The 24,218-nt window shown below is 42.3% G+C and overlaps 2 protein-coding genes and 1 pseudogene across 2 annotated transcripts; 1 reads left to right on the top strand and 2 right to left on the bottom strand.

Moving 5' to 3' along the window:
• Window positions 1–7,778: 7,778 nt before the first annotated feature.
• Window positions 7,779–8,926, bottom strand: LOC149404536 (uncharacterized). Its single transcript, XM_089607567.1, has 3 exons — window positions 8,855–8,926; window positions 8,743–8,808; window positions 7,779–8,633 (listed from the first exon to the last, which is right to left on the bottom strand). Exons 1-3 carry the CDS (start codon window positions 8,924–8,926, stop codon window positions 7,779–7,781), a joined length of 993 nt encoding a protein of 330 aa, XP_089463693.1.
• A 1,709-nt stretch (window positions 8,927–10,635) lies between these two features.
• On the top strand, window positions 10,636–12,400 carry LOC149404535 (sodium/hydrogen exchanger 7-like). Its single transcript, XM_089607566.1, has 5 exons — window positions 10,636–10,746; window positions 10,906–11,037; window positions 11,126–11,344; window positions 11,442–11,648; window positions 12,119–12,400. The coding sequence occupies exons 1-5, from the start codon at window positions 10,636–10,638 to the stop codon at window positions 12,398–12,400; spliced, it is 951 nt and encodes a 316-aa protein (XP_089463692.1).
• Window positions 12,401–16,294: 3,894 nt separating this feature from the next.
• On the bottom strand, window positions 16,295–19,211 carry LOC149404534 (uncharacterized; annotated as a pseudogene).
• Between the last annotated feature and the right edge of the window lie 5,007 nt (window positions 19,212–24,218).

Below are 24,218 nucleotides of genomic sequence, written 5' to 3'. Positions count from 1 at the left end.
GTGGGACCCTGGGCACGCTACAGGACGCACACTTCGCAGCCCGTGGAAATCAATCATGGCGGTCCAAGAGGATTTTCTAAAGCATTGCAAGTGGATAGTGGGCAACGGCTCAAGAATTCGGTTTTGGGAGGATTCATGGTTAGAAGGAACGACTATGAAAGAGAGGTTTCCCGGACTATACCGATTCAGTCCATCGAAAGGATTCCCTATCGCGAGGTTGGCTTCCCCTTCCTCGCTTTTGTTTGATGCCGTAGATTGGAACTTCAATTTCCCAAGGAACTTAACAGACCGTGAGGCGTTGGAATTGGCTACATTATTGGACATGCTCGAAGAAGTGCCCTTGTGGGCAGGTTTGGAGGATCGAAGGGCGTGGTCGGACGATTCGGAGGAATTCTCTGTGAAGAGCATGGCCGCAGCCATCTCTCCGGTGGCTACTGCCCCCTCAGCGACGTTCTTCAGCGCCATTTGGAGGTCGGCAGCTCCGAAAAAAGTGAAGATTTTTGGGTGGAGGATTGCTATCAATCGAGTCAACACGGCTGATCGCATCCAAAGGCAAAACCCACTGCGGGTTTTGTCTCCCAGCTGCTGTATGGTGTGCAAACGCGCTGCCGAGAACGATCAACATTTATTTGTTGACTGTCCTGCAGCGGCGAGTTGGTGGAGTTGGTTTTTCGGTAAAGTCGGTATCCACGCTTCTTCTGTTATTTTGTTGGCTGACTTTTTTCAGGTTCACACAGCGACTAGGAAAACGGCTCGATGGGTGGCAGCAGTTTAAGCAGGAGTGCTTGCGGGTTTTTGGGCGATTTGGCTTCTACGAAACAAATGCATCTTTGAAGACGAAGGCTGGAACGCAGAAGGTCTTCAAGATACATCTAACAGACTCATAGCTATGTGGCTTCACTGCTCGGAGAAAGATTTCAAAGGCTACTCTTTGGCAGATTTACAAAGAGATTGGGCAAGCGCCATATGATAGCCGCAAAGAAAGAAGTTCCTTCCTTTTGTTTAGTGTCTCATCCCGGTTACCAGGGGCGGGAGCTTTTGTCCCCTTAAGAGTTTTTGTGTACAAAGACCTAAAGAGCCTCTATTGGTTGTTGTCTCTTTAAGACACACTTTAGATTAGCTTTTGTATATAAGTTTCACCTTTCCTCTATGTAAAGGCCTATATGGCTAGCTTTTGGTAGTGGTTTCGTTTTTATGGTTTGGCTCAGCCCGGGTTCGCGTGCTCGATTGGCGTTGGATCCGGGGAGCTAGCTATAAACGACCCTTCTTTTGTGTAAAGTGGCTTTCGCCCATTCATATATATAATGAAGTTACCGTTTAAAAAAAAAAAAGCATGCGAGGACGCTGAACATCTCTTCCTCGAGTGTTCTGTGGCGGAGGCGGCTTGGAAGTGGCTTTTTCACAAGTTGGGCTTGTCCTCTGTACCCGATACCATTGAAGGGCTGTTTTGCATTCACGAGACACAAGGGTTTAACTCTAAATGGGTTGCAGCTGCTAAGGTCGGAGTCCTATCGTCTTTGTGGTGCTTATAGACTGAGAGGAACAAGCGGATTTTCAATGAGGAAGCAAGGAGCACGGAGGGACTGATCGATAATATTAATCATTGTATGGCCTTATGGCTTTTTTCGAAATGTAAAGATTTTAAGGATTTTTCCCTCTCTGATCTTGCTAGGGACTGGGCTTGTGTTCTTTAACCCTCTGCGTAGGGGTCAGTCTTTTCTTTTGGAGGTTGCCGGGTCTGTATTGTTATTCTTTCGGCTAAGCCGTTTTTCTTAAAAATAGGTACAATGATAAAAACACTCGTATTTTTATTGTTTCAGGAGCTTCATGGACCTACTTAGTCCTTCTCTACGTTTATGTGCAAGTGACTCGAGTAATTGTTGTTGGAGTTTCATTCCCATTTCTGAAATACTTTGGCTATGGCTTGGACTGGAAAGAGGCTCTTGTTCTCATATGATCAGGTTTGTACGCTGAAACTGGAACAATGGTATGTCTGTTTTAAAATATCTCTTGGTCATACATTTGAGAGTTTTACAATAAAGATCAGTCCTTAATCAATAAGAGGTGCTAATTTTGTTCATAAAGCTTGATTCATTCGTATCTTTGCTAACAGATTGATGTTATGTTCTTGGCAGTTTGTTTTTTTTACTGGTGGAATTGTTTTCTTGACACTTATTGTGAACGGTTCAACCACACAATTTGTTTTAAGCTTTCTGGGTATGGACAATTAGTTATCAGCTGCAAAGTTGGGGATCGTATTGGTGCTCAGAACATATTACTCATTTCTTTCTATTTCCTTTTTCTGATCGTGGAATGCCTGTTTTATCCTCAAATAGCTTATTTGCTATTATATAAAGTTAGCAATCTACGGAAGAGAACGTTCTTCATGATCCCACTCACTATGAAAAAATGTCTAGAATAAAGAACATAACATAGCTGATTTTATTTATTTATTTGTTTCAGATCCTGGTAAAATTGTTGTTCTTAGTTGAAGTCCAGTAACCAAGCAGAGTCACTATCTCCATTTCTAATAACTTTGTTGCCGATTTCCTCCTTTTCCTCGTTGTGCTTGTTCTGAGTGCAAAGCAATAGAAAGCATATTAACACATAAGGGGATAGTTAATCAGTAGTAATGTACGGTCATTGTTTTTGTAAGTTTCTGATTCTGGTGCTGATTAGTTTAACATGATACGCGCTAGATATGCTTGTGTCTGTGTGTGCTTTTTATTTTTTCAGCATGTGAGACATCTAATCATCTGCTCATGAAACTTATTTCTTTAACTTGGTTCCCGAATATTGGTATCAGTATATCTGTCATTGTTCTTCGGACTTCAATTCTTTTTTGGATTTGACTTTCAATGCATGTATTTTGTATTGGCAGACACGTATATTGGATTTCACAAAGTACGAAATGCTGAATAAAGCGCTCGAGGCTTTTGGTGATCTTGGAGAAGATGAAGAACTGGGACTTGCTGACTGGGCCACAGTGAAGCGATACATCACCAGCTTGAATGACATTGAAGGGGAACCTGTGCACCCACATAATGCAGATGACAATGATAATAACTCAGATCCACTCAATTTGACGGATATACGTGTTCGCCTCTTGAATGGTAAATCAGTGTCTTTGATTTGTTTGATTCGTTTATTTTCGACTTTCTTTTAAAAAAAAAAAAAATTATTTGATTCGTTTATGGGGTATTGATAACTCATCACTAATACTGCTCTTAGGAAGGTAATTTGATTGTATTTCTATCCAATTAATGGATGTGCATTCGACCAAAAATCACGCAAGTCCTTCAATTCCACGGAACCGATAGTGGTATATATCGTCCCATCGCATGATTAATGAATAAACAAAAATCTTAATCAATGCAGCAACGTGGTTTATAATTTAAGTCTGAGGGGGGACAGTCAACTTGGAAATTTCAGTTAAAGCTTTGCCCATGTAGCTATTTTATTATACATCTCTTATTTTAGTACCTCGAAAAGAAACCCAAGGGGTTGGTCTAGTGGTAAGGGCGATCCTTGGTACCTTATCCATTCCCAGGTCAATTCCCACTGGACGCAATAATTAAGGCCATTGGGGTAGTCTCTCGATCAACAATGTCACTGCCTCGCATGTTTTAGTCGGGTTTAAACTATACACCACAAAAAAAAAAAAAAAAACTCTCCAAACATAAACAAATTAGCTGAATAGTAAGATACTGATAAGCATCAGCCAATTACGTATGGAAGAAGGCAGAAGGGGTTTGGAAGAAGCAAAGGTCTGAAATGGCCTTGTCTGGCTGATTGGAGCTACAAGGGCAAATAAAGAAAGTTCGAGGAAAGTGCTAGGAGGTGGGAGACACTTTGTGTGATTGTGCCTAGTCAGCAAAGTTAGTTAGAGGCTGAGAGAATAAAAGGAAAGAAGAGAGTACGTGAGTGGTATCTGGAAATTGTGTAATAGAGGGTAGAGAGAGACAGATCTGGGAGGTCATCTTGTACCCCCCTTAGCTCACTTTCCTGTAACACAATTGTACTGTAGTATATCAATATAAATTTCTCTTTTCTCTTATTCCGGTAGTCGCGTTCTTGACTGTTTGATCTGAATTATTCAAGTAATTCATATCAGATTCGAAGAGTAAATGGGGTAAAAATTGGTCTTGAATCTAAAGTGTCTATATCGATTGTGAAACCTTTGCTGTTTTGCAAAAGCTTAAGTTTCAAATCGTTAAATTGCTCAATTGACTTTTCGTTCTGATTTTTGTCTTTTTCTTTGTGCGGTCTCTGCCTAAGATTGAGCTACTATCGGTTGTTTCCTTGTGCGTGGTTAATGCACTCACAAGATTCTCATTTATTGGTACATAATCTAATTACGTAAATAGAAACAGCCATTAAAAACGCTACATACTAGAATTTTGATGATGTTGCCAATTCAATGTTTCCTCATATTTTCTTGAGCTACTTTTACTGATTAGGAACTTGATGTGATCAGGTGTTCAAGCTGCTTACTGGGGTATGCTTGACGAGGGAAGGATTACGCAATCTACTGCAAATATTTTGATGCAATCGGTGGACGAGGCACTTGACTTCGTCTCAGACATGCCATTGTGTGACTGGAAAGGTTTAAAGGCTAATGTTCACTTTCCAAATTATTACAAGTACTTCCAGAGAAGCATTTTCCCACAAAAGTTGGTGACTTATTTTACCGTGGATAGACTGGAATCTTCATGTTATATATGTGCTGCCTTTCTTAGAGCTCATAGAATCGCAAGACAGCAACTCCATTTTTTTTTCTTTTCTTTTTTTTGAAACAAGAATCTTATATTAACAGGCTTAAAAAAGTCAATTTACCAAAAGGGAGAGCAAAACGCTCTCCAGACCGATTCATAACCTCCCACAACAAATCAGGAGGTCGGTCAGTAAAAGGTACAAAAGAAAAAACAAAAGAAAACCTAAAATTATATCCAAAAGATTTCTATGTAAACCGGGAGGTCTATATAGCACTACTCCGATCTCTCTGTAGGTCCGCCAAAGAGTATTTTTTTAATTCCTTGCAAGCTATGTGAAGCCAAAGAGCAATGTTCTGATTGAGAACTTCTCGGACTCCTTCTTGACACCACCCCTCGTTCTAAAAAATACATTTATTCTTGCTTAGCCACAGAGCTCAAAAGCCTGCCAGCACCCCCGTTTTAACCGCTTCCTTCCAACGATTGTTCTTCCCCGGTGTCTCGTGAAGCAAGAAAAAAATTAGAAAGAACAATCGAAGAGGCATTAATGTTTAACTTCCCGAAGAGTCACTTCCAAATGCTTGAGGCTGTTGGACAGTCTACGAAAAGGTGATGAATGTCCTCCGCTGCTCTGTGACAGAGAATAAAGCAGCTCGGGGAAAAGGCCTAGTGAGGATTCTGCCTTTGAATGACGTCCGCTGTGTTTATTCTTTTGCGTGCCAGTCTCCACCCGAAGATTTGAACTTTTTTAGGGGCAGCGCACTTCCATACTGTTTCGTAGAAAGGCACTGTAGTGGTCGGTCCCGGAGACGCGAGAGCAGCATGCATAGCTTTTACCGAGAACTCCTCCGAGTCATCCAACCAAACCCTCCGATCCTCTACCCCGTCCGCGAGGGAAACTGACTCTAGGGAGTCCATCAGCTGCGCGTATTCCAAGGCCTCTATCTGTTAAGTTTCGTGAGAAGTTGAAATTCCACTCGATAGTACCTGTAAGAGGGTTAGAGACCATTTTCCTAATTGACACATTTTTAAGAGAGCTTAAACGGAATAACCCGGGGAAGCGTGATTCCAAAGTCTCACCGTCGCACCAAACATCCTCCAAAAACCTGACTTTATTACCGTCTTGTACTATCCATGTGCACCGCTTATAAAATTCTTCTTGGATCGAGAAAATGGATTTCCAAGGACTCCGTAGGGTGCATCCCGTTGCAGGCCTCGGATCCCATCTGTTTTCTTGAGTTGCGTAGATTGCTTTTATCACCTTATGCCACAATTCGTTCGGCTCGATTGGGAAGCGCCAAAGCCATTTCGCGAGCGAAGAATTGTTTTTCGCAACTAGTCTCCCAATCCCCAAACCTCCCGCCTCTTTTGGCTTGCAACACTCGTCCCAAGAAACCGCTGCCCGCCTTTTCTGGTTTTCGAATCCTTCCCAAAAGAAACATTTCATAATTTTCTTCAATTCGTCAGCTACCCCTATGGGCATTTTGAAGATTGACATGAAATAGATCGGTAGGGCGGATAACACCGATTGTATGGGTGTCAATTTCCCGCCTTTCGAAAGAAAGCCTCTCTTCCACCCAGCGAGTCTCTTAGCAACCTTGAAGAGTACGGGGTCCCAGAAAGATTTGCTCCTCGGGTTGTCTCCAAGGGGTAATCCAAGATAGGTGATCGGCCAATCCAGCTTTTGACAACCGAGAGAAGCTGCGAGACTCTCACATTCCTCTACTTCGCAGTTAATACCAACCAAACTACTTTTCTCAATATTGACTTTAAGTCCTGAGTCTTTGCAAAAGTCACGAATGATGTCTACAAGGTTTGCCCAACTTTGTATATCGAAAACCCCAAAGATGAGAGTGTCATCCGCGAACTGTAGATGCGAGAGACTCAAACTTGGGGAGCCTACCTCGAGGGGTCTGAAAGATTCGTTTTCCACACCTCGTAGTATTCTTCTGGGCATCGCATCCGCGGCTAAGATGAAAAGGAAAGGCGAGATAGGGTCTCCTTGGCGCAAACCTCTCGAGCTCGAAAAATGATTCCTATCTTTCCCGTTTATGATGATAGAGAAGGAGATCGATGAAAGACATCATTTAATCCATTTTCTCCATCTTTCGTCGAAACCTTTCATATCCATGACGAAATTAATAAAGTCCCATTCCACCATATCGTAAGCTTTCTCAAAATCTATTTTAAGGACTGCTCCTTTCCTCCCCGACCTCTTGGTTTCCTCAACCACCTCGTTTGCAATAAGGATGATATCTGCGATTTGACGTCCTTTAACAAAAGCACCTTGGAAAGGGGAAATAATTTTGTCCAAAACTGTTTTGATTCTTTCCGCCAATACTTTTGCCAAAATTTTGTACAATCCCGTTACCAGGCTGATTGGTCTGAAATCCTTAGCTCTACTGGCATTGAGTTTTTTTGGAATCAAGCATATGAATGTCTCATTTACACTTTTGTTTATTATACCCGATTCCCAAAACTCGCTAAAGAATTGAAGCACCTCGGCCTTGAGGATCTCCCAAAAATCCTGGAAAAACGCCATGGAGAAACCGTCCGGTCCGGGAGATTTATTCCTCGTACAACCAAAAACCGCTCTTTTTATCTCTTCTTCTTCGAAAGGTCGCGAGAGGTTTTCAGCGTTATTGGAGTCCATAGGCTGCCAAAGAATGTTGTTCCACTCTCCTCTCGTAGATGGGTTCGCTCGGTACAAAATTTCGAAAAAACTGTTAATTTCTTCGACGATTTCAGTCTCATTGACCGTGATGGTCCCATCCGCCTTTTCCAACTTCCAAATGGAATTCTTGGCCTTTCTCGCACTCAAGAGAGAATGGAATAGACTCGTATTACCATCTCCATGTTTGGCCCATGCAACTTTCGACTTCATCCTAGCTATCCTTTCCTCATTCTCGAGAATACTATCCAACTATCCAATTGTCCTTTCAAAAAGGCCTTTTTGAAGCGGTTTTCTTCCGACCAGTCGGGACCAGCTTCCTTTCTATCTAAAGCGCGAATTTCCTTTTCGATTTTCAATTTTTGGCCTATCTTTCTTTCCTTTTCACCAGCTGCCTATGCTTTGATTTTCTTTTTTAGACCATAGAGCTTCCCCATAATTCGGTGACCTGTCCAAGCCTCCGGGACGGGTTCCAACCACGAGCTGACGACCAAAGCCTTGAAATCGGGGTGTTCCAACCACTCGTTGTCCAATCTGAAAGGACCCGGGCCCCATTTGACCGGTTCTGTGGTGATCGTGATTGGAAAGTGGTCCGAAACACCCCTAAATTGGACCTCTTGTAAACAGAACGGGAAGATACCCCTCCAACGTATTGTGAAGAGGAATCTGTCTAAACGTGAACACGTGGGGCTTTCCCTGAAGTTTGACCATGTGAACTCTCCATTGTGGAGCGGAGGATCAGTCAAGGAAAGGTCAGAAATGATCTCGTTGAAAAATCTCATGCTTCGTCTAGCTCTTATTGGTTTATTTTTCCCTGTAGCGAATCTGATGACGTTGAAATCCCCTCCGACACACCAACGAGAGCCGCAAATCTCACCCTGCCTTGCTAACTCATCCCAGAAGTCTGATCTACCAGCGGCTCGACACGGTCCATAAATCCCTGAGAACCACCACGGAAGGTCGCCATTCTTTATATTAATTGAAACCGAAAAATCCCCTACGAAGCTCTCCATAACCGACACTCTTCTTGAATCCCATATAATAACGATCTCGCCTGTTGCTCCGATTGACGGAAGAAGGACCCATTCTTTGAACCTAGAACTCCACACACTTCCTACGAACCGTCTATCGATTTTTGATCTTTTGGTCTCCAAAAGTACAAGAATATCCGGGTTGATCTTGCATACCAAAGATTTTATTCCTCTTCTCTTATCCGGGTGACCAGTCCCTCTGACAATCCAAGAGACGATCTTCATTTACAAACAGGCTTCCTCCCGGAGCTTATAGCCTTACCGAAGCTCATATCGAATTCCAATTTCCTCAGTTCTCTTTTTTTCTTTTTTGAAATCTTGGAACTACTTTACTTTTGAATGGACCCTCCATCGTGGTTTTTGCTGATATGTCGATGTACTCGTCCACCCCTACCTGCACTAGAATATAGTATAACCGAAGTAGATAAAAGTGGTGATACCTGAGAATTTAGGTTCGGTTCGATGGGGGGCGAGCCGTCGGACGATGATGTCGATGAACCAGATCCGAGCATTTCGGCAATACCTTCTAAACACTCTGTAGAGTCATTGCTCGAGATATCTTTCTTAGGGACCAATAGACTCATTCGAAGAGCCTTCCGTCGGGGACGAGACCACGTCTTGAATTTCCAGAAGACTATCTTGTGTTGGATCAATTTTGTCGTCTTCGTCAAGACCAAGAGGCGGAGGATGGAAAGCCGACTCCGCCTCCTGATTACCGATCCACCACATCTACGCGAAAAAGTCTTGCCGAAGGCGTCTTTTTTCCTCTCTTCCACCTCACTGTCGCTATAACAATCTAGACAATCCCTCCTGATGATCGGTGATCCCTCCTGATGATGCGCGCTCTTTTGGACGACGAGTCTTTGCGTAACTACCCGCGCTCCTTGCTCTTACGGATATGGCTGAATCAAACTCTTCTGGAAAGTGACTCAGTTCGGAATGGATTTCTTTTGGAGCCTCCACGGAACCGACTGGAGTTTTTGGAGATAAAGATTTGGCAAAAGATTCGCAGTCGGTAGTATGTATGCGCGATTTGGTCAGCTATGCGTGAGTGTATATCTTTGATAAAGTGGCTCACACCGAAACCTATTAGATTAGCAGATGAGTCAGCCTTGTTGTGCCCCGTGACCCCATTAGACTTCGCCTTCACAGGGAGCCTCTCGTGAAGTTCACTCGACCTCGAGCCGCTCGTCCAAGGACCGCATCCAAAGATCTCGAAAAAATCTTCCAGCCTTGCCTTCTCTCACCCTCAAGAACCGGAATCATTCTTCCTTGTCCCTGAGCAATCTTCAGAATTCTTAAACAAGAATCTCTTTTGTTGATCAAAACATCCACGATGACTGAGAAACCATTTCCCACGATCCTTCTCCATAACCTGTGTTCGGGAGATAAAGCAAGGCTTCCGTCGATAACCTTTGCGAGCCATACCGCTGTATCCCTGTTTAGAAAAATGCTGAAAGAAGACCTCTTGCTCTCCTCAAGAAGACGGACGATTCCGCCGTCTCGACCAAGAGACACAACGAAACGCTTATCTTCTATGAAAAAGCTATCCAGAAAAAACGTTTTCTCTTAGAGCAACCATTATTATCATCCACGGAGGGAGCAGAGAACAGCAAACTGACTGAACATTCCAGAAGTTGCTGAGAGCAAAAAACAACAATACTCACAGTGCTGTAGAAAAAGAGAGCTCGAAACGGTTTCTAAGCTCGTGGAAAAGGCCGAGAAGAGTCAGACGAAACAGGGGGAGCCGGAAAAATCGGAAAAAACGACCAAGAGGCGGCGCGTGACCCACACGCGCGGCGGAACGGGAGGCGCGTGGGTCGTGTTTGGCGGCGCGTGGATTGTCTCCCGGAGCTGAAATCGACACAGACCTGGACGAAATTGGAAATCCGGTAGATCTAGGGGGGTGGTGAGACTTGAAAACCATTCTCTCCGACCATTTTCGGTGTTTGAAAGTGAAGAAAGGGTTTGGGTAGGAGAGAGAACAGAGAAAAATTATAGCCGTTACAGCCTAAATACGCAAGACAGGAACTCCATGATTTTATAGGTAACTACTTCCTTCCCTACAAACTTAACTTTTTCCAGCTCTCCAATTTGTACTTGGAGAAGTTTGTGTCTTTTACGGTGGTGGATGTTTTATGAATTTGTATGGTCTTTCAATTATTCTTGCTCTTATTTGTAAAAGTTATTGTCTTTTTATTTTTCTTATTTTTATTAAAACATGTACTATATAGGTGACAGTGAAATTGCTTCCACTGTCTTCAAGGAAAGTGAGACTGAAGGAGAAGAAGCAAAGAATTTTCTAGAAGATGTTCGTGTAACGTTTCCTCAGGTTTGTATTTAATGGCCAATTTGTATTTATATAGGAGGACTTTTTCTGTCACTTCCTCTCACCTTTCTTGTGTACATAGATAATCTTGCATGAGAATATTTTCAGTCAGTGAATATGCATTTTTTCCCTTGAACATATCCATAAAAAAATGTATTTCAGGTCTTGCTTGCTGTTAAAACCAGACAAGTAACATACTCAGTGCTGAACAATCTGATAGATTATGTCGAAAACCTTGAAAAGGTTGGCTTGTTGGAGAAAAAGGAAATGCTTCATCTGCATGACGCTGTACAGGTTAGCATTGCCCTTTTTTTTTTTTTTTTTCTATTTTCCAGCTACACAGTTTGTTCATACCGCATAACTTTGAGGATTCTCGGTGCAGACCGATTTGAAGAAGCTTCTGAAAAATCCTCCATTAGTAAAGATTCCGAGTATGAAAGATGTGATCAGAGTCCATCCTTTTATGGGGGCTCTTCCTTCTTCTGCTCGTAAACTACTGGAAGGTTCGACCAAAGAAATCATGAAAGTACGTGGCTCAACACTCTACAGAGAGGGATCGAAGTCTAATGGCGTATGGCTTGTTTCCAATGGGGTCGTCAAGGTAATAAAACATATATAACTTTATTTTTCTTCTTCTGATTTTGTGAATGGACCGCCGTGCAGTTAGATAGTTACTTATTTTCTTTGTTTTTTTTCAGTGGACGAGTATCAGCCTTAAAAACAAGCATTCGCTCCATCCAACTTTTACTCATGGGAGTACTTTAGGCTTGTACGAGGTGTTAACTGGAAAAACATTCATCTGTGACATGTTAGCAGAGTCTGCGGTTCTCTGTTTCTTTGTCGAAACTGAGAATATACTTTCTGTGCTTAGGTCTGATCCTTCAGTTGAAGACTTCCTGTGGCAGGTAATGATAGGACCTGGAATGATTTACAGTCAAGAATCACAGCATTAATGAAAGTCACGGGAGCGTCGAGTTCCCGTGATTATTATATTAAATAAAGCCGAAAATCACAATATGGTTGGCCTTTCCTTCAAAAGCAAGACCTAGAGCTCTCCTCGGGAAGTAAATGGCAAAATTAAAACTCCGCTAACCCTAGATGCGGACAGCAATACTTGTGGTTTACTGCTAATTGCATAATTAAACCCATGAATGATTAATCATATAATTTATGACCTCTTACTAATAATTGAATGATTTGAACCTAGGAAAGCATGGTTAAATGACTCTTTTGCCCCAGTGTCTTTTGTACGTCAATATTGCAGGTCTATCAGCAAAAAAAATTAAGTTGCTGATGTGAATGACATTGAAAGAAATATGACACTACTCTGGCATGGCTCATATTCACTTTGCCTCATTGTATTCTGATTCTGCAGGAAAGTTCTATTATACTCGTCAAATTATTGCTCCCCGAAATATTTGAGAAAAGAACAATGCAAGAACTAAGAGCTCTTGTTTCTCAAAGGTCAATCATGAGTATATACATCAGAGGGGAAACTATAGAAATTCCTCACCACGCGATTGGTGTTTTATTAGATGGATTTATCAAAACCCAAGGCAGTCAAGAGCTGGTAGCAGCACCAGCAGCTATTTTTCCCTCGCACGTACATCAAAGCTACCAAAATCTGAAAACAACAGGTGATTTTAAGCCCAAATAAGTCGATGTGCTTTTTAGAAAATATTCATAATGTTTCTAACATGTGAGTCACTTGATTTAGTGTTTGAATAATCTTTTATTATAAAGTATGGCCATTAGAGGGTCTTCAGGGCTGCATGAGATAGTAACCATTTCTTGTAATGAGTTCCAGTCTTTCTCTTTAGCAGACTTGGCTAGGGACTGGTCTAGCACTTTGTAATTTTTGTCTTTCTGGGTTCATGTTTTTTATTTTGGCTTCTTTGTACTCGTTCTTTTTCTCCGGCTTCGCCGTGATGAGTTAATAAAGTCCCGTTGTTTCTTAAAAAAAAAAAAAAATTATATCCTGTTAGTACACTCAGAAGATACTGATTTACCCTCGAATTGTGAATCGCTTATCTTAATTATTGCGATTCTATAACGTATATATACACATGACTCGACGTTCATTTCCAACTTGCTTATTTCTGCCGCTACTAGAGGAGCCAGCTTTTCTCAGAGAGGATCCTGCTATCCAGGGCCGGCCCAAACTCACCAGGGGCTCTAGGCGATTCAATATTTTGGGGCCCTATAATACTAATAAAAATTTAAATTTTCAGGATAAAAAATGTAAATTTTTTAGAAAATGGGCAAAAAGTGTAAATTTTTAGGGTAAAAATATAAATTTTCTTAAAAATAAGCAAAAAGTGTAAATTTTTGGAGGCCCATCCACATATGGGGCCCTAGGCCTGGGCCTAGCCCGCCTTAGCCCAAGGCCGGCAGTGCTGCTATCTAGTTGAGACACGTGCAAGAGTGATCATCTTCGATCTTGCCGCTTTTGAATCGGACAAAAAAATCCCGAGACGATCATCATCGGAGTTTGTAGATCAGCCACACAGATCTTACAACCGAGAACTCGCCGGGCTTATGCGTTGGCCCGAACATTTCGACAAGCCAAGAAAACATATCTAGAACTCAAAAGGTGTTGTCCGAAACACTCACAGCCTGTCAGCTAGAGCAATGCAGCTTAGCATTTATGGCAGCATGGTAATTGTTCCGAGCATTGTTTATGAGAGTCGGTGTTATGCTTTCATTTCAACTCAATCTTTTTTTTTTCTTTTTTTTTTCCGCAAGGTAATTTTACGTAGAAGGTTTCAAAGTTATCCGGGGAATAGTTCTGTGAAGCCGTTGCATAGCTTGTCACATCCGGAAATCCCATCACACGCAGACGCAGATCGTCCCCTTGCTTCTGTACGCTCAGAAGGGTCTGTTTCTGTTCGTAAGAGTTCATACAAAAGAAACGTCTCCAGAGAAAGCCGAACGGGACAGTTGCAAACTACAAACCAAATGGAGAGCCACGGGCTTGAAGATTTCAGCGATGAATCCGGAGATGATGAGGCATTGTGAGGATTGAATCTCCGAGTAATCTCTCCTTTCGATAGGGTTTTTGAAAGCCGCAAGTCTCAAACAGAATTATCGTTTGTTTGTTTTTTTTTTGTTTTTTGGTTTTTTTTTCATGTGAGAGTACTTTGAATGACAAATGGAACCCCTTGTATTATTCTTGCCTCACGGGTTTGTAGTCCTGGAATGAGAATACACTAGTACAAAAAACAGCATTGGGTGCGACTTTTTTCGCACCTATAAGTCAAAAGTCGCACCCAATGATACCTTTAGGTGCGACTTTAGGTGCGACATTTCCGCACCCGAAAGTCCGCACCTAAAGGTCGTGGGTGCGAAAAGTCGCACCCGATGATCATGACTTTTAGGTGCGACTTTTAGGTGCGGTTATTCGCACCTACAGTCGCACCCATAAGTCAAAAAAGTTATGCAAAAAAGTCCGCGGGAACGCCATTAGGTGCGACTTGTCGCACCCAAAGGTCTACCCGCCAAACCTTTGGGTGCGACTAGTCGCACCCACTGGCCTACCCGCCAAACCATTGGGTGTGACTTCTCGCACCCAATGGTCTTCCCGCCAAACTATTGGGTGCGACAAGTCGCACCCAATAGCCTTCCCGCCATAATTTGGCGGGGAATGTTGACCTTTGGGTGCGACTATTCGCACCCAACGGTCTACCCGCTCCATGTTCGGGTGCGGATAGTCGCACCCGATAGTATTTTTTTAATTTTTTTTTGGTTTATTATGCTTATAAATTCTATAATTGTAATCGAATAATATGTACTAAATAGTTTATTAATTAGAAAATTCACTAATTAATATTCATAATAATAATAAAAACTAACCATTTGTTCTTCGATTACAATAATAATTATATTGTACGACAAATAATTAAAAAAAATGTTCATTCTTTTCCCTTTCCTTTTCCTCGGTTTGTAAACCACTCCTTGAATGTTTTACTCCCTCTTCCGCCAAATCTTCCTCCGGAACTGCTGCTACCTCCTCGTGCACTTATAATATATAGTATCTCATCGTATTATATCGTACATCATATATTATCATACATTATGATTATAATGTACGCTCTCGCTGGAACTCTGCTGAAGCTGGCGGCGTCGTCTGAGCATCTGCCATTGAAACTGCTGGCGGCGTTGTCTGATGCATAGGGTGCATCTGAGGCGACGGGTGCATTTGAGGCGACGGCGTCGTCTGAGGCATCCGTGGCAACATGCCGGGCGACATCTAAGGCATCTGTTGCATCGTGCCGGGCGACATCTGAGGCAAGGGCGAAAACTGCTGCGTGAACGCGAACAGTTGTCGCCTCATCTCCTCCATAGCGACTTGTTGTGCCGCAACCTGAGCCTGGAGCTCGCCAACCACTGGATCTGGAACGCGCCGCGACGAGCCTGAGCCTGACGACGAGCTTTCGTCTTGAGCCTGAGCAATAGCCCAAGATGATCTCGGGACCGTTGGACCTATTCCAACATACCAATCTTGACGGTTCCCGAGAATTTCTAGCATCGCATGCTCCTCTGCGTCGTCCTGGTTAAATACTACGCCTTGCTCTTCTGCTTGTCGCCGAAGATCTGCCAGTAGAGTAACTATCCACGCCTTTACACATAAAAAAAATTATCAAAAATTAATTATTATGTAAGTAACGTAATCGTAATTATCACATATCACTTACATGTGCTCGTCTCGCCCAATCTGTCGTCCATTCACCTTTTCTATTATGGTGCTTTTTCTCCCACGTCTCTAACGCGGAGCCCGAAGTCCCATCATCCTTACTCTGCAATTGTTATGAAAATATAAGTATTGAATTTATTTCAAATTAAGTATTTCAAAATTAGAATAACTTACGTTCAAATGACGATGAGCCAGGAAAGAAAGAGATCCTTGAGTCGACCTCGTCTTCTTCTTCTTCGAATTCTCCTTGTTGCGATTAGACTTTTTCTGCACATAATTAATTTTTTCATTATTCAATCTGATAAAGATATTGTGATTTATTACAATCATACATTACGTACCTTCCAATCGTCAGTTGCAAACTCGTCTACCACCGCCTCCCAATCCTCTTTCTTATATCCCGGTGGTGTTTCCGCCTTAGCGTTTTCTTTGCTCCCGCAAAACTCCAACCTGAACTTCTCTGATAGCTTGGACTTCTGGTTGCGTCGCCTGATCTTGGCATTCCGAATGATAGCCTGATCTATCGTATTCTGAAAGCAATCCGCAGGCAGATCCTCGCCGGTGTCAGGATCCGTGTACACAAATCTGAACTCGGAATGAAGTGCGCTCAAAATAGAAGCCAACGTCTGGGGCGTCACTTCACTCCAATCACGAGTCGTAGGCGGGATATGTGCTTTCACCAAAGCACCGAGGCGGTTGTTAAATAGTCCAACCTTTTTATTTTCTTTCCTTATCTCTTGATAGAAGGTTTGGTTTATTGGGTCCCACTTGACCACCTTCGCACCAGGTACACCATGTGTTGCTCGCGCCGACGTCGAGCCGGTTGTTGGTCCCCTTGATTTCTTAGGACCTTGGGAATCAGGTTCCTGCGGCGGACCTTGAGAACCCGGTCTCTGTGGCTAATCTCCACCAGAACTTGAAGCGGTCGACATCCTATAAAATGAAAACAACATTTGTAAATTGACATCGTATAAAATAAAACAACATTTGTGAACATACATCACAAAACAAAAGGGAACAACATCATACAAAAATGTGGGTGACACCACGGATTTTTTATTAAAAAAACCTCACATATGGCGGAGGAAAACCGTGGTTACATAGATAGTACTCATTCATCATCATCACTGCCTATATCAACATCAACATCAACATCTTCTCCCTCAAAAACGATGCATTCCTCATGATCATCATCGTCTTCCTCACCATCGCCAACGATATTTACTAGCTCAGCATCTTCGATTTCGTGTCGATGATTCAGACGATCGATGTTTGACAATTCTATTGTCAACGGAATCGAGGATGAGGTGGTGGGGTCAACTTCAGGAACGTCCCAAATCCCTCGATGATTGCATTCCTGAACGATTTCCCAGTTACCACCTCAAACAAGATCTTTGATGTAAAAGACTTGTTTCGCCTGAATCGCGAGTATGTACGGCTCCTTTGTAAACCACTGTTTCGCGGTAAAAGCACTCGTTTCTCCAGTAGTCTTATCGTTGTGCACTAGTTGCCGAGAATCATGCTTGTCACCGTACCATATACATTTGAATAATACAACACGACAGTCGAACCTAGAATTCAGTACCATGACGTCTTCCATCCGACCGTAGTAAGTGAAATCATCCACATGCACACATACACCGCTATTTTGAGTGACTCGTTGATTATCACGACGATGAGTAATGAACTTCACGCCGTTAACAAAGCAGCATGGATATTGATAAGCGACTTGAAGGGAACCGATAGAAAGCGAGTAGATCTCGTCAGACACGTCAGAGCCACTAGCTTTCATTTCAAAAATCTGGTTATTACGAAACAAAGCATTGGTTAGCACTTGTGTGTTTATAAAAAAAAACTACAATATTGTGTTATTACCTTGTTCGCAAACCAATCTTTGAATCCCTTTCTATGCTCCGCTTCAATATCGCGAACTCCAGATTCGTTCAGGAAATCCAAATGCTCGCTGTTGTTTAAAACATTGCTTAAACAAAATACAACAATGAAATAACTTAGAGAAGCAAGTGGATCGATTACTTACACCAAATACGGATCCACTTCAGGACAGTTGGTATAGATGTACCACTCCGCTTTTTCTCTTTGCTCATCGTCTAATATTATCGCGTTCATCATCCCATAAGGCACACACATCTTGGATCGAAAAACGGAAAGCTCTCGCACTTGAACTTCATCAAATACTTTCTTATCTTCAAGATACCTTGAAACGAACGTTAGAGCTTCTTCTACAACATAAGCTTCTGCAATAGAGCCTTCTGGTCTAGCTCTATTTTTGACAAAATGTTTTAACGTCCCAAGGTATCTCTCAAAAGGGTACATCCACCGCATATGCACCAGCCCGCTGTGCAACGCTTCCTCTGGTAGATGCATCGCCACGTGAACCATGATCGTGAAAAAAGCGAGTGGAAATATCATCTCAAGCTTACATAAGATCTCGACGATAGACTCTTGTGCTCTTTCAAGATCTTCGGCTCTTAATGTTCTCGAACTTATCAACTTAAAAAAGTTGCAAAGCTCAGTGATCGTATCATGTATTGGCTGTGGCACAAAAGGGCGAATACCAACAGCCAACAATCTTTGCAAGATCACGTGGCAATCATGCGACTTCAAACCTGTGAGCTTCCCATCAGTTGTCACATTTTTTTTAAATTCCCAGCGAGATCATCGGGAAATTTGACAGATTTTAAGAACTCTGTAAATCGCTGTCTCTGCTCAAGGGTCAAAACGTACGACGCTCGCGGTTTGTAGTACCCACCCCTATTTGGTTCCAAGTGCAAAGCGGTCTTGATGCACAAGTCCATCAAATCAAGCCTCGCCTTCTCGGTGTCATAGTTCTTCTTTTCCAAGCTGAGCATCGTCCCGAGAAGATTCTCGCACACGTTCTTCTCTACGTGCATCACGTCCATGTTGTGTTTCAACTGCGACTCAGACGCAACTCGTAAAAGATGCTTTTCTTAGTCCAATTCAGTTCGCACTCAGCTCGCTTTCGTTTTTTGCCTACAGATGCAGCGTGTTTGCCAGTAGTCGTGCAAGAAACACCAGCCAACTGAGTGAGTATGTCTTGCGAAGTCAACTTCTCGGGTTTATTTCGTTTCTCGTGCTTATCTTTGTAGTGATCGTTGCTTTTCCTAAATCGGTGACGCCTTTTCAAGAATCGACGATGGTCGTAGTAGACGATCCTGTTTCTGACTTTTAGGGACGGCGTGTCAAAGTTGCACGTAGGGCAAGCGAGATACCCCTGGCCGCTCCATCCCGACAAATACGATCTAGCCGGAAAATCGTTTATCATCCAAAGTAACGCGGCACGCAACCGAAACACTTCATCTTTGGCTCCATCACGAACGCGGACTCCATTCTCTCACAGTTCTTTCAGCTCTTCAACAACAGGCTGCAAGAAAACGTCCATATCTTTTCCTGGTGAATGAGGCCCCGGGATAAGAAGTGTGAGCATCAGGTACTCTTTCTCCATGCACAACCAAGGCGGCAAGTTGTACGCCGTAAGTACTACAGGCCACATGTTGTACGATAGGTTCATATCCCCAAACGAGTTGAATCCATCCGCAGCTAGCCCAAGCCGCACATTCTGAGGCTCTACAGCAAAGCATGAGTATCTCTCGTCCAAATTCTTCCACGCTGTACCATCCGCAGGATGTCGTAGAACACCAGCTTCCCTGACGCGATCTCTTTCGTGCCACTGCATCTGAAGCGCCGTGTGTCGAGATGCATACAGTCGCTTCAATCGATCTTTCAAGGGAAAATATTGTAATATTTTTTACGGTATCTTCTTACCAGTTGGCTTCCATCTACTCTCGTTACATATCGGGCACACGCCGACGTTCGTGAGATGTTTTCGAAATAGGACACAGTCATTAATGCACGAGTCGATCATCTCGTATCCCATGCCGAAATGCTTCAACTTTGCTTTTGGCTCGTAGTGCTTCTCCGGTATTCGATTACCGTGTGGATAAGACTTCCTCAAGAGCTGCAGCAGTTCTGTGAACGACTTGTTCGTCCAATGGTTCGTGAATTTAAGGTGCATCAACTGAACCAAGAATGACAAAGATGAAAACTCCTTGCATCCAGGGTACAATTCCGCTTCCAACTCGGCGAACAAGTCCTCAACTTGCTCCTCCGCATGCACCTCGCTCGGAGCCGGCTCGGTAACACCGTCGAAATCCTCGTGATCTCTTATATCCTCCACAGTAGCATGTATTCCTCCTACTCCTCTCTGGGCTGTTTCTCCGATGGAGACTTCTTCAAGATGACAGACGGAACGCACGACCTCACCATGATGATACCATTCTGTGTAGCCCGGGGTAAACCCTTTATTTAGCAGATGATGCCTTACAACCCCAATGTCGTGCCATCTCACATTGTTGCAAGGCTTGCATGGACATCGATATTCGCCATTATCGTTCAGAAATCTTCTTGCAGCTCGGATAAATTCATTAACTCCAATTTTATACTGCAAGGACAACCGATTGTTCTCGGTGATCCAATCTCTACTTGGATTGGACATAGATTTCGCTAAACGAAGAAAGAGAAAATTAACAATTATTAAGACTTATTGCTAAGGGACGAAGACGACTGAAATCGATTACTTATGTTGCGCTGATGCCCAATAGTGCGACTTAAGAGTTATTGCTAATTAAGGGACGAAGAACTATAAAGGTGAAATTATGAATTTTATGTTATTTGAAGTCGAATTGAAAAAATTAGGGTTTTGAGAATAATTGGTTGGAAACTCTACCGAAATTTCGGCAGAATTTCCCCTATAATTCTAACAAACCAAAAACCTGCAAACTCATTTAAAAAACATATACAAATCATCCAAAACTATCTTCACAATCAACTAAACCCTAAATCGAACCTCTGTGGCTCGATTACAACAAAAATTCAATAATATCAACTCATTTATCAAAAATATGTAAACTAAAACTAAATTATACAATAACTCAACTAAATTCAATTTCATGATTAACAATTGAACAAATAACTTAAATTATATTATATTAACTTAAAAAATTACTAACTAAATTAATTTCAACTACATAAAACATTTTACCAATTTTACTAATTATATCAAATTAATTTCAATTACATGATTAACAATATTAATAATTATATCAAATTAATTTCGATTACATAATTAACAATTTTATCAATTTTACTTATTATATCATATTTATCAATTTTAATAATTATATCATATTTAAGATTTACAATTATCAAACTAACTACATTATTAATACACATATACATATAGAACTAAACTATTTAATTACCTAACTAATTAACTACTAGACTAATTATACTAATTATAATTAATCTAAAGTAATTAAAAACACATAATTAAAAGGGCTGCAAGAGGCTAGCCTGTAGGCGGGACTTGAGCACAGCGAGGCTACGAGAGGCAGGAGGGCACGGCCAGCTGCGACGGAGCCCGAGAGTTCCACGAGAGTTCGTGGGCGTCGCTGCCTGGGTTTAGCCAAACCAACTGAAACAGAGAAAAAAACACACACACACACAGAGTTATTTCGAAATCAACCAGACTAACAAACCATATACAATGAGACTATATTGATTATTGATGGAAACCAACAGAAAAAGGACAAAAAAAACACACACACACACAGTTTTGGAATTCCCGAGCCCGAGCCGAAGCCGAAGCCGAACCCGAAGAGGCTGACGGTGGAGATGAAGAGCCGACTTGGCTGAGCCGGTCCCGAGCGCGCGCGGGGATGAGAGACGAAGCTGAGCCGGTACCGAGCGCGGGGCTGAGAGCCGACTTGGCTCGGACAGGTTGTTGCCTGCGGGAGCAGAGGCCGGGAGGGAGGTTGCCGATGGCGAAGGGTGATACCGGCAAAGAGGAAGAAAAAAAAGAGGTATCGGTGGCGGTGGCCGGAAAATAAAGAGGAAGAAAGAAAAGAGAGGCTTGGTAGTAGTGGTACCCGTCGGTGGTGGTCGGAGAGAGAAGGTGGACAGGTGGTGGTGGTAGGAGAGAACTCGGAGAGAGAGGGTGGGAATGTGAGAGCGAGAGAGAGGCTCGGTTAAATGAATGAAAATCGCAGATAAAATTTGTTTTATATCCTGACCTGGAATTTGGGTGCGACTTTGTCGCACCCAATGACCCTTATGGGTGCGACAAAGTCGCACCCAATGACGTGTGTTAGTACTTTTGGGTGCGACAAAGTCGCACCCACTGATATTTGAAAAGAGAGGGGGAAAATTTGGCCGCGGAAAAATTTAAGACATTTGGGTGCGACTAGGTCGCACCTAATAGTTAGGATGAAGTATTGGGTGCGACTTGGTCGCACCTAAAAGTTTTTGACGGACTTTTGGGTGCGACTTGTCGCGCCCAACGTAATAAAAAATCGCGAAAATTTTACAGTGCTTGTTTGACTTTTGGGTCCGACTTTTCGCATCCGAAAGTCTTTTTGGGTGCGACTTTTAGGTGCGAAAACTATATTTGTAGTCGTGATAAACCAATTACTTACGCCCATAGATGCTTACTTGCAGAAATAAATGCACGGGAAACATATTGATTTATTATGGCTGGGATGATTTCGAGAAGATAGTATATATCTTCATCCCTGTAGAGAAAAACTACCAAAGATTTTTATTTATCAATAATAATAGTAACTGACAGATGCTTTTGTATAGAGAAATTTCATTAATTGGACTTAATAAAACAATAAATATCAACAATAGACCCTAATGTTTTAAACTATCCGAAAAGTGACTTTTGTACCGAAAATGGACGAAAATGCCCCGGTGACTTATATTTGAACTTCCCTCTCACTCTCTCTCTCTCTCTTTATCTCGCTCAACTCATCTCTCTCATCTAAAAAAGATTATCGTACGATTCCATACGATATACTACGACCGTGTACGATTCAATACGATATACTACGATGGCGTACGATAAACAAACTTCAATCTCCGGCGGCGGTGATGCTCAGAAATCCCGAGCTCTCAAAACGTCCAAAAAGGTGAGTTTTTCAACTAATTTCTTCTTAAATCTCAACGAAAATAGTCATAATAGGTATTAGGACTTAGGATTTATCCGATTTGTGGTTATTTGAGCTGTTTTGGATCGGATTTAGAAAGTTAGGGTTAAAAATTGGGGCTGAAATACGATGAGAATCATGCATCGTACGATGTCGTACGATGATGTACGATGTCGTACGATGAAATTCATAGAGCTGTACGATGCGATACGATGTCGAGACACAGACGAGCAAATGTCTGTATCCCATAGACGTCGAGGGAGAAGACGCGACAGAGCCGCGAGATATCGATGAAGAAATAGATCGAGTCGCGACTGTTGCAGAAGATGTCATCGTCGGAGACTCCGACGACGAACACATGTCAGACACTCCACGTGTTCATCTTGGAAGTCCGACCACTCCCGCAATGGGATCGAGGCCCACACCGACCACTCCCGCCGACATTTCCGAGCCCTTTGTTCTAACACGGGAAATGTGGGAAGAAATGCGAGCCTCCCAAGAACAACTGGTAGAATCACAAGGGATGGTCTTACACGCTCTTAGCACGAGCGGGAGTAGAATCGCGCGCATCAGGCGAGACCAGGTTAGATTTAAATCAAGTTATGTTTAAGTTTAAATTTCATTTTAGAGTTAAGTTTAAATATAATTTAACGTTTTAAATTTAAATTTCATTTTAGAGTTAAGTTTAAATATAATTTAACGTTTTATAGTTAAATTTCATTTTAGAGTTAAGTTTAAATATAATTTAACGTTTTAAAGTTAAGTTTAAATTTCATTTTAGTTTAATTTTAATTTAACGTTTTACAGTTAAACTAAATTTAATTTAACGTTTTAGAGTTAAGTTTAAATTTCATTTTAAATTTAATTTAACATTTAAGAGTTAAGTTTAAATATAATTTAACGTTTTAGAGTTTAGGGTTAAATTTATATTTTATTTATAGTTTTTGTGACAAGTTTAAATTTCGTGACATATTTTGTTACTTTGACTTGCAGCATGATATGTGGAAGAGGCTTAACATTTTGTTCGAGGACCAAACGGGCTTGCCTGGGGGTGAGACTCCCACGACCCAAGCTGATGGTCGTCGTAAACGCCGGACCCCTCCTCCTCCTCCTCCTCCTCCTCCTCCTCCAACGGCTGGTCAAAAGCCGGCGTGTTAATCGCACGAGCCGTCTTCTTCGCATCGCGAGTCGTCGAAGAAGTCGAAGAAGCCGTCTTTTACGCATCGCGAGTCGTCGAAGCGATCAGAGATCAGGCCGGTGACTTCGCCGAGGTTGTCGACGTCTTCGTCGAGTCCTCGTAGAGAAGACATTCCGGATAAGCAACGCCGGCTCACAACTCCGCTTAAAAGGAAAAGCGGCAAGGCACAGCTTACTCCGCCACGTCCAGATCGGCAAGTGCGACAGAAGTCGTCGCGTTGGGCGGATTTCATTGATCCGACGAGGCCCAAGTATTCAGAGAAGCCGATCCCCAAGTTCAACCCGTTGAAGGTTGCTAGGCTAAAGGAGTTTAATAATTTCGTTAAGTGCAAAGGAGTTTAATAATTTCGTTAAGTGGTTGCGGACAAAGAAGTTGGACGGCAAGTTCATGGAATCTACTCGCTTGAAGACGTGCGACAGAGACACGACTTTCTTCGACACGATATTGATAGAAACCAGATGACTACATGATTCGGTACGTTATTTATTATATTTTTCATTCCCTATTAATTTAAAATAACGCTATATGTTTGTTATGTCTCAGCATATTGATGCTATAA

Source organism: Urtica dioica, chromosome 2 (assembly GCF_054948205.1).
Source record: "Urtica dioica subsp. dioica isolate 48M chromosome 2, U.dioica_male_clone48M_v1_H2, whole genome shotgun sequence".
In the NCBI taxonomy this organism is placed as follows: Eukaryota; Viridiplantae; Streptophyta; class Magnoliopsida; order Rosales; family Urticaceae; genus Urtica; species Urtica dioica.
The sequence above is the reverse complement of the archived record's forward strand: the minus strand, read 5'-3'. Positions and strand labels throughout refer to the sequence as shown.

Excerpts from the sequence above, each read along its gene's own strand:
- LOC149404536 (XM_089607567.1), bottom strand. The coding sequence starts at position 8,926 with ATGCTCGGATCTGGTTCATCGACATCATCGTCCGACGGCTCGCCCCCC. Across the intron at positions 8,809-8,854 it reads AACCGAACCTAAATTCTCAG|GTAGGGGTGGACGAGTACAT; the intron begins GTATCACCACTT and ends ATTCTAGTGCAG. Across the intron at positions 8,634-8,742 it reads AGGGTCCATTCAAAAGTAAA|ATCGTCTCTTGGATTGTCAG; the intron begins GTAGTTCCAAGA and ends TTGTAAATGAAG.
- LOC149404535 (XM_089607566.1), top strand. The coding sequence starts at position 10,636 with ATGTACTATATAGGTGACAGTGAAATTGCTTCCACTGTCTTCAAGGAA. Across the intron at positions 11,038-11,125 it reads ATCTGCATGACGCTGTACAG|ACCGATTTGAAGAAGCTTCT; the intron begins GTTAGCATTGCC and ends TTCTCGGTGCAG. Across the intron at positions 11,649-12,118 it reads TTGAAGACTTCCTGTGGCAG|GAAAGTTCTATTATACTCGT; the intron begins GTAATGATAGGA and ends CTGATTCTGCAG.